Below are 9,485 nucleotides of genomic sequence, written 5' to 3'. Positions count from 1 at the left end.
CATGGTGCTGGTGTCCAGTGCCGGGTGGACACTGGTGCCAAAGCCCACCGATGCCAGCTTCCTTTCCTGCCACACAGAGCAGAGGGAGCGCTTAAAATGCACGTGCCGGCCTGGCAGGACCCCCTCCCCCCCGCGAGGTCGGCACAGTGTGTGAACCCTGACGAGTCTCTAGCGCTCCGAGGTGAGCGGAAGAGAGACACTGCGCTCCACAGGCAGCACATCACAACTGCTCTGAGAGTGAGTTCTAATCCAGTGTCTTCACGCAACGGCACCCGAGCGCCCCAGTGAGGAGGCGAGGAGGAGGTGGGCAGCGTCCCCTCGTCCAGAGGCCAGGGCGGTACCCCGAGGGCGGGCGAGCTCCAGTGAGGCAAGCATCCCCGCCGCGCCCATCCTCGGAGGGCTGGGAGAGAGTCGTGCAAACTCCCCCGCGCCTCTCCACCGTCCCAGAGGCCCGTGAGCAAAGCGCTCACACCCACCACTGATTTCCGCCCTCGCGGGTCCGTGCAGCACGCTCCCTGGCTTGGAGCTGACCCTGGGCTGTGAGTGTGGCGGCTCATTTCCAGAGGTTCTAAGAACTTCAGGAAAGTGGAGTCTTAAAGCAACATTCCTCTGGCAACGCGGACGGGGATGAGCGGCATGACGTGCGGTGCTTCGGGGAAGTTTCGGAGTCTGGGCCAGTCTCCATGGCATGCGGGCCCCTGTGGGAAGCCCGTGCGTCTGCAGCACGCACGTTAACCGAGCTGCAGACGGCGTGCTGCAGATGCTCCTTCAAATAGTCATTTCTTCCAGAACTACACTGATGTTCCCTTGCTTCATGTTTCATCCAATGATTTGGTTTCGAAACAAGCAGTGACCTTATGAATTTTTTTTTTTTTTTGGGTCCGGTCGTGGGGCCTGAACTCTGGGCCTGGGCGCTGTCCCTCAGCTCTTCAGCTCAAGGCTAGCGCTCTACCACTTGAGCCACAGCACCACTTCCAGCTTTTTTTTCTTTTTGCTTATGTGGTGCTGAGGAATCGAACCCAGGGCCTCATGCATGCAAGGAAAGCACTCTACCACTGAGCCACCTTCCCAGCCCCTGACCTTATGAATTTGGTGTGCTGAGTCACGAGGTCTGAGGCGAAGCAGTTAACGCCTAACATCCTTTCTACTTCAACCATTCCAAGCTGCGCCGTGAGCTCCGCGCGAACCCTGCCTCCTCCCGCTGAGCAACGCGCGCTCCTGCCCCAGCGGTGCTGCCCAGACACATGGAGTCCTCCCCACCTCCGTGAGATGACTCAGAAAATCCAAATAGTACTCATCCACTACCGCAGTGACCGGCCGGGAACCTGCCTAAGATCTCCACGGCAAGAGCGTTAGAACCCAAACGACAGACGAGAAAAGTCAGCATCTGCATGAGAGGAAGATGCGGCTTTCCCAGCAGACTACTCTCCGTCAGCCCGTGGTCGGACATGTCCTGGGACATCAAGATGGCAGCGCTTCAGATCCGTGCTCTTCCTCCATCTGCCACTCCTCTCCCACCCCGGAGGCTGAACCTCGGTGACCACAGCCCACCGGCTGCTTACTTTTAAACCTCGTGTGGGACTGGATGATTACATCAGAACCGCACATTTCCCACCTGAGTGTCACCCGCACGGCACCCGCTATTAACTCACACCCAGAGCCACATCTAATGACTCTCCAACTAAGCACCAAGGGGAGATGCAGAATAGAGGTGTGGCTCACGTGGTAGAGTGCTAGCCTTAAGCACAAAGCTCAGGACAGTGCCCAGGCCTTGAGTTCAAACCCCAGGACCGCCCAGGAAAATAAAACAAAAAACAAGAACAGCAACATCCTGTGTTCTGTTTGTATCTGGGGACAACTTACCTCTTATTCTCATCTCTGTGCAGTCTTCACTTTCCAGGAACAGACAGCAATGAAGATGTGAGGAAACCCGCCTAAGATTTCTTGAGGGGGGGAGGGGGGGAGGGGAGTCGCTGCGCACCTGCCGAGCATCTGCAGGCCACGGGTTCACGCTCAGCCCTGAAAAACAAAAACAAAGGAAGCAAAAGGCAAGTTGTCTTTGAATACACTTGGTTTTGTATATATTCATATATTTTGAATTTAACACACCATTAGCAATAGCAGTAGTGTGGGGGGAATCTGTTTCTGTTGTCCCTCTTTAAAAAATACACTTTATCTTCAAGTAGTTGCACAAAGGGTTTCACTCCAGCGTAGCAACATACGAGCACACTGCATCTTGATGGGTGTCACCCCTTCCATTGCCCCTCCCCACCCAGTGGCCTGGCTCCATTTTCATACATGCACATCAAATACGATGGCTGCCCGCCCCCCATACTTCCTCTCTCCATCCATCTTTCTTGTCATTGTGGCCTAATACTCAACGTTGTTATCCTCACTATACAGCCTGGCAGACTGAGAGACTGTCAGAAGGTGGCTTCTCATCACAAGCAAGCCAGTGAGTTTTGAAATAGCCACAGCAAGGCCAGAAGAGCCTTTCTCTGCCTCCTCTCCCCTTCCATTTTTTGTAGGTCAGCTCTGGAAAGCCAGGGTGCCTTCCAAACCCTTCAACTTGTATTTGCCATAAAAGGAGTCTGTTCTCAGATCTGCTCTCTGCACTGATGCCAAGGAGATGTGCCTTCATTTCAAGAGAAGGCAGCAGTGGATAGCAATTGGTTTTAAGACAAAAATATGCACTCCATGACTCAGGTTCTTAATACTTGGGAGTCAATTTCCCCAGTTAAGATGCTGGGGTGAGATTCATCCTAAGTCATTTGGGGTTTCTTTGAGGTGCACTTTTCCTTGTTGCTCAGCCTGATCTTGAACTCCAGGGCCCAAACCATTTTTCCTCCTCAGACATTCAAGTTAATGAGGAAGTGGCTAGGCTACAGGAATACAACACAGCCCTGGGCAACATGTCCTATTTTTTGTTGTTTTGTGCGGATCCTGGGACTGGAACTCAGGGTCTGGGTGCTGTTGCTGGGCTTTTGTACTCAAGGCTAATGCTCTACCACTTGAGCCACAGCTCTACTTCTGGCTTTTTGCTGGGTAATTGCAGATCAGAGACTTGTGGACCTTTCTGCTCAGTCTGACTTTGAACTGTAATCCTCAGATCTTAGCCTGAGTTGCTAAAATGACAGGCATGAGACCAGTTGGAAGGAAAAAAGTGAAAAAATGACAACAAGGCCAACAAGGGGCCTATCTGTGAGACATTTCTCTTGCATCCTGAAGCTCACAGCAGACCCTGCAGGCCAGCTGGCTCAGGACCCCGCATGCTGACAGTCACCAGCGTCACAGGTCCCGGGAGGGCTGAGAACTGAACAGTGCCTTCAGAAGAACCAGAGTATCCCACACCACTTCACCTTTTTCAAAAACCTTATTCTGCTGTCACAAAAGGGGAAATCCGCGGGTCTTCATTAACTGGAGTAGTCTTCCAGCAGAGGAAGGCAAAACCTTTCTCTTCAGTGGGTCTTTGACATGGAAACAGGACCATCTGCCAGCAAAGCTCTGAGCAGCAACATCCAATAGCTTCTCAGATGTCAGCTGATACCGCTGGGCACCTCTGGTCTCCTGGCTAGGGTTACCATCTCTGCAAGGCCACAGGAGGCCCTGCACAAAGAGTGGCCTGGTTTTGCTTAAAAATGGCACCAACTTGGGTCAGTGAGAACGAGGCTCATCCGTGTCACTCTGCAAACGGCCAAGCAGGAAAGCCAGGTTTTGTTCCCGGGACCCTGAGCGGCCACCGCTCGCCGATCTGCACCTGTTTGGCAGTGCCGCGACCTTCATGCGCAGAGCAACGACCCAGCATCCTTCTAATTCCAGCTGCTGCCACTTCCATCGTTAGGAAATCCTGAGTTGGTCACAAAGGAACAGGGCTCCATATTCCCTTAATACAGCCAGTCATCCTCTCGTCATCCTCGGATCCGTGTGTGAGAACTGCGTGAGGAGCCGCCTCTCACGGCCCGAGCCCGGGGCCCAGCCGCCCTGGCAGCAACAGCAGCCAGCTCCCAAGCCAGTACTTACCAAACATGTGGTAGGATTTCATGACAACTCCTTCCTTGTTGGCGAAGGTTAGGGGATTGAACCCAGGGCCTCATGCTTGCTAAGCAGGCACTGTACCACTCGAGCCAGGCCTCCAGCCCCCTTTGCACTGGTTATTTTTTGAGACAGGGTCTTGCTAGATGCCTAGACGGTGGGTTGCCGAGGTGACGGGAGCAGAGTGTGGTCTGGCCAGTGCTGGAGACAGGTCTCAGGAACGCCGTCCTGCCTTGGCTGCCTGGAGCCACACACCCCATCCCTGCCTCGCAGTCGACTGGTATTACAGGCGGAGCCACCACGCCCAGCTTTGTGTGGCCTGACCTGCCACGAGTTAGCTCAACGAACACACTCGCTCGAAATGACCAGCTGTGCCACGTGTTCAAGTGACTATGTTTATTAATGCATACTAATACCTTTCTATAGGAGGTGAGTATACATAATAAATTAAAATGTATATATTTATTAAATATAGGTAGATATAATACCAGAACATGATTATTTTAGATGAGAAATCAAAATAAACCCATTTTTAAAGTATCTTTTGGTCTCTCCAAATTGATACTGCTCATAAAAAAATACACCAATTTTCCTAGGGGGAAAAATTAATTCCATAGCAATGTAGTTAGGGACATGTTTTATTTCATAGCTTTTTGTTTTTTTGCAAGCAGAATTGCTTTACTACAAGGTGAGTTCCGTGATACAGGTGCTACTGTCCATTCAAGCAAAAGCAAACCTCGCGTTCACGCGCGTGCACGCTAGAGCTGGTCATAGCTTCAGCGGTGGTGGCCAGCGCCTCTGCGCGTGGACGGCAGGGCCCGCACAGACGCGGGCGGCCGGCCGGGCACGAGTGCGCACGTGTCGTGATCGACACTGAAGTCATCTCAAAAGATATCCCTGGTTGACTTTCTGTCCACGCTTTGGCATTTCCAAGAGAAACGAGGAATCATCCTGAGGTATCTTTCCTGCGGAGCAGCGTCGCGCAGCGTCGCGGCTGTCGGGGAGCCGAGACTTACCTGCTGTGCGGGGCGGCCCCCGCTCCATGCATCCTTCCTGTCACATAGGATGTGACTTGAACCCCAGTGCGTCTGACCACGAGGGATGCAGACCAAATAAAAAGACAGATACACAAATAAGGCCGTCTGCAGAACTTTAAACTCTCCTCTTGCAGTATGTCACAGTAATTTCTACACCCTACTTTACATCGTTCACACTCCAATGATCATTGCTGGGGGGGTGGGGGCTGGCTGCACTATCTCTTGGAGGCCTTGTCCAGTCTGCTGGCGGGCGGCCGCCTCTGGGGCGTGGGGATCTTGGAGGGCCGGGGGCCGGCGCGCGGCGTGGGCCTGGGCGTGGCGGGGGCAGCCTCTGCCTCTGAGCACGCGGACTGGATCTCGGAAATGTCAAAGTCGGAGGCGTCACTGCCGCGGCGGCTGCCGGCCCTGCTTCCGGCTCTGCTTTCCGCGCGGCTGCCGGGCCGGCTGGGGGTCTTCTTGGACTCTGTCAAGAGAAGGCAGGAGTCCTGCTGGTTATCCACCCACCTGCAGCTCGCTCTGGAACATCCCAGCATGTGGCCCACACCTAGTAGCATCGGGAGAACTGCATTGTAGTGCCCTCCCCGCTCCCGTGAGCCTCATACCCGGCGGAAGGCCCAGCCCGGGCCAGGTGGTTCTGGGCTGGGAGCAGGCCGAAGAGGCGGCCGCCTGCGGGGGTGGGGTGGGGCGCTGCAGGCCTGTCCTCTGACCGCTCTACTCGGCCCTGTCTGCGGGGTGTCATGGTCACCTGTCTGGCAGCTGAGTGCCCCCGGTGGGCTGGGGCCGCCTTGTCACCCCGGGGGAACGCCTGCAGTCTCCATACCCCCCGGGGCGGCAAGGCCCCACACTCACCCGCAAACTGCGTCCGGACCCTGGCGGCCGCGGTGGTGAGGAGGCCGCTGTCGTCCCCGGAGTGGAAGCCCTTCCCTGACAGGTACCCGGGCAGGCGCAGCTTGCTGCCCTGGATGGGGGTGCCCTGTGTGACAGCGAGGACACGAGTCAGATGCCGCGGCAGGGGCGCCCTCCCTAGCCTCCTCCCCCAGTACCTCACCCCAGAACCCCGAGGAAACGGGAAGCAAGTGGGATTCAAGGCTGAAGAGCAAACACAGATGGAGGTTCACCACCGCCGCCCCCCAAGTTATGGGGAGGAAAACAGAAAGAGCATTAGTATCTCCAGGTGACAGCCAGCACCAGGGAGCAAGGGACTCACTGCCCAAGGCCAGGCGTCCTGCACAGGAGGCAGAGCCAGACAGACAGACACAGGCTGGCCGGGACTCTGCGTGTGCGCGAGCCCAACGCGAAGGCCGGGCCGAGGCCACGCGTGCACGCCGTTTCCACACCCCGCACCCCGCACCCCACACCCTGTCGCTTTTTGCTGTTGGCTTTTGTGTTTGGAAATGGTGCAGGGGCCGGACCCAGGGCCTCTCCACCACCCAGCCACACCCCGCTGGCTCTGTCATCTGGGATGGCCTTTTCATGCAAGATCCACAGGCAACACTTTTGACGGAAAACGTTTACAGTGACGGCAAATTGTGAAGTGACTGCTTTTCCAGACAACGTTTTGGAAATTCCACCAAAGTGAAAAAGTAAATGCATGGGGGTTTCATGAAGTCATATTCTTCACTACAGCCAACGATGTTGAAGAAAACAAGCACATTTCCCCTTATGGCAGGTCAAGTGCATGTGTGAGACGTGCCGAACACACCCTTCCTGGCGTCCACACTACTGGAACCTTCCTGTCGTCCACCCACTTGCATGCTGTGCACACACACACGAGCACAGGGTCTACACGTCCAGCGCTCCAAGTTTTCTGGACCACTTCTTATGCACACACAACCCCAGCGCTTCCTCTCCCTCCCCTGTGCATTATCTTTTTTACACATTTCCCAGGAAGGGAGTGACCGCCCGCCTCACAGCGCTGAGTGTGTTAAACCCGGGCTTGACACTGTCAGCAGTCTGCGGGGAGCCAGGGAGGAGCTGGGACTCAGGAAATCCCCCCTAGGCCGTCCAAGCCCTCCACGCCTCACCAGCCACAGACTCTTCCATACAAGCAGATGCTGCCACGTTTGCGTGACTTTCACTATATGAGGTTACTCAGAACAAAACCTAGTTATGCATGAGTCCTGGTAGGATGGCCTGAGTTTGGGGGAGCTGCCAGTTTTACGACAGTCTGTTGTAAATATGTGTATGTGGTGCATATGCACACACATGTGCGCATACATATATGCACATACCCTTCTGTGTGCTCGCCAGGCCCATGCCTTGCCTCCAGCCCCTTTTGCTCTCTATAATTAGTTGAAGCTTTTGCCATGGTTCCTGCACGGCTGAGATCAGAGGTGGGCGCCGCCATGCCTGGCTTAGCCCTGTGCATCTAAAATGGATGTGAACAAGTCACTTGAGGTGCCTGAAACTGGTCTCCTTTTTTGCCGCAGCGGAGCCACGGTCCCTTGCAGGCATTTCTGTGGTACGCGTGTTCCTCACTTGGCTGAAAGTCGAGGGTTTGGGGTGAGGAGCTTTCTCGGTCTCCTCTTCCTCCTGTGAGGAGTCAGTTACGGGCACGGTGCTTTGGAAAGGTGTGCCCTGCACCCTGCCACCTGCCAGCGCACTCACACATACCAGTTACTCAAGCCCACCACTCTGCACAGCTCCACACCCTCTCTGCTCTCTGCTGGGAATCCAGCGGCTGTGCTACGCCACAGGCTGTGGGCAGAGGCGAAGGAGGCACACACTCAGGAGCACCAGGCCCACAGGAACTCTCGCTCAAAAGCTCGCAATTTAGAAGAAGCTCCTGCAGGTGAATCCGCCTGCCTGTCACACCCACACAGCGGTAGTGCCCAGATTCCTTCTGCTGGCACAGTATTCCTCCAGCTGTAGAGGAAACTTCATATAGAGATGGGATATTATCTCCCGTACTGTGTTCTTCTAAGCACCAGAAGCAGAAACAAGAACGAGTGGGAACCCAAAATAAAGGTGTAGAGCCATTAGGTATGGCTGCATCAGGGTGCAGTGTGCCTCACAGGAACCCCTTGCTCGTGTCTCCATAGACATCCACAGAAAGACTCAGGGTTATCAGAGGTGAGTGGAGGAAGGCGGTGGAGAGGCTGGGTTAGTGGGTGTTATTTTCAGTCAGAGAGGACTTGGGTTAGGACTGGGTCCGGGCCTTACGATACCTCTGCAGATGACACGGCAAAGTCTGAGCACTCTGCTGGCTTACAAGGAGTTGACATTTTGCTGTTTGTCAACCATGGTTTACCATAATTGCGTGTTAAAGGATGGAGAATCTGCATGGAACAATGGCAAATCAAATGTAAAGGAGAGCAGGTCAGAACCAAAGCCACAGCAAGAGACAATCATAGCGGAGTCCCACTTCACAGGCTGAATAATAACCATTAAAAATGAGTATGAAGGTCCGATGACAACTCATACACACAAAAATATAAATGGAGTTTAAAAAGAAAAATGAATATGAAAGATAACAGAGTTCTGGCGGGGACGATCTCAGTGGAGCCACGAGGCAAAAGCATGCACTCAAGAAAACCTCGTGAGAAGAGGCTGGCCCTGCTGACCCTGAGCAGCCCCGCAGAGGCGCGGGCGAGGAGAGTCTGTCGTGGAGCCCTACCTTGGGCGTGCTCGTGGCGGGGGCTGGCGGGGAAGCTGCCTGCCCGGCCTGGCTGGACACCGACGTGGATCTGTTGGGGGAGGCTCCCCGCGACGAAGGCCGTGACCTGCGCCCCCGAGGGCGGAACGCGGCCATGCCCTGGCTGGCGCCGTCTGCCAGAATGAACTTCTCACGCAGCTCCATGTTGGTCCTTCCTTTAGCTAGAACACACATATGCACACACACACACGCGCACACACACACACACACACGCACGCATGCGCACGCACACACACAAAGAAGAAAAAGAGGCACTCAGTCTTTATGGAGAGACCCATCACCTGGCATCAGAGATCACACTGGGGATTTCAAGAACACCTTTTGCCATGCTAACTCCACCGGAGCACACCGAACAGTCCAATGCATCCCTGCACAATGCATTCTCTGGTGCCACACTGTGCCTGGGGGCAGGGGACGGGAGTGCTCATTCTAATACTAGACGTCAGCAAGGATACCACTGCAAAGAAAGTCAGCATGACGATGGAGCGCTCATGCCAGCACGGATGCCACCGCCTCCACCACTCTAAGCCACGACAGCCAGGGGCAGGCGGTGTCTTTGGTGTGTACCCTAGAGGCTGGAGGGGACAGGAGGTGTCTTTGGCGTGTTCTCTGGAGGCTGGAGGGGACAGGCGGTGTCTTTGGCATGTACCCTGGGGGCTGGGGGACGGCGGTGTCTTTAACGTGTACCCTGGAGGCTGGGGGGGTGAGGGGGCGGTGTCTTTGGCATGTACCCTGGAGGCTGGGAGCAGGGGCATCAGACA

At 55.1% G+C, this 9,485-nt stretch overlaps 1 protein-coding gene across 14 annotated transcripts in view; it reads right to left on the bottom strand.

The window, feature by feature from the left end:
* Window positions 1–4,413: 4,413 nt before the first annotated feature.
* Dst (dystonin) overlaps window positions 4,414–9,485 on the bottom strand; it is a 311,344-nt gene continuing 306,272 nt past the window's right edge. For 11 of the 14 annotated variants that reach the window (XM_070017230.1, XM_070017233.1, XM_070017239.1 and 8 more), the window contains 4 exons: window positions 8,686–8,885; window positions 8,237–8,347; window positions 5,919–6,042; window positions 4,414–5,532 (listed from right to left, as the gene is read on the bottom strand). In XM_070017230.1, the coding sequence (XP_069873331.1) occupies window positions 5,285–5,532; window positions 5,919–6,042; window positions 8,237–8,347; window positions 8,686–8,885 (683 nt within the window). In that variant the 3' untranslated portion in view covers window positions 4,414–5,284. The remainder of the gene's footprint in view (window positions 5,533–5,918; window positions 6,043–8,236; window positions 8,348–8,685; window positions 8,886–9,485) is intronic. The other 3 variants (XM_070017235.1, XM_070017244.1, XM_070017243.1) reach the window with 1 other exon arrangement.

This window comes from Dipodomys merriami, unplaced genomic scaffold (assembly GCF_024711535.1).
Source record: "Dipodomys merriami isolate MVZ:Mamm:240054 unplaced genomic scaffold, mDipMer1.0.p SCAF_122, whole genome shotgun sequence".
In the NCBI taxonomy this organism is placed as follows: Eukaryota; Metazoa; Chordata; class Mammalia; order Rodentia; family Heteromyidae; genus Dipodomys; species Dipodomys merriami.
Note: the sequence above shows the minus strand (reverse complement) of the source record. Positions and strands in the feature narration are given on the sequence as shown.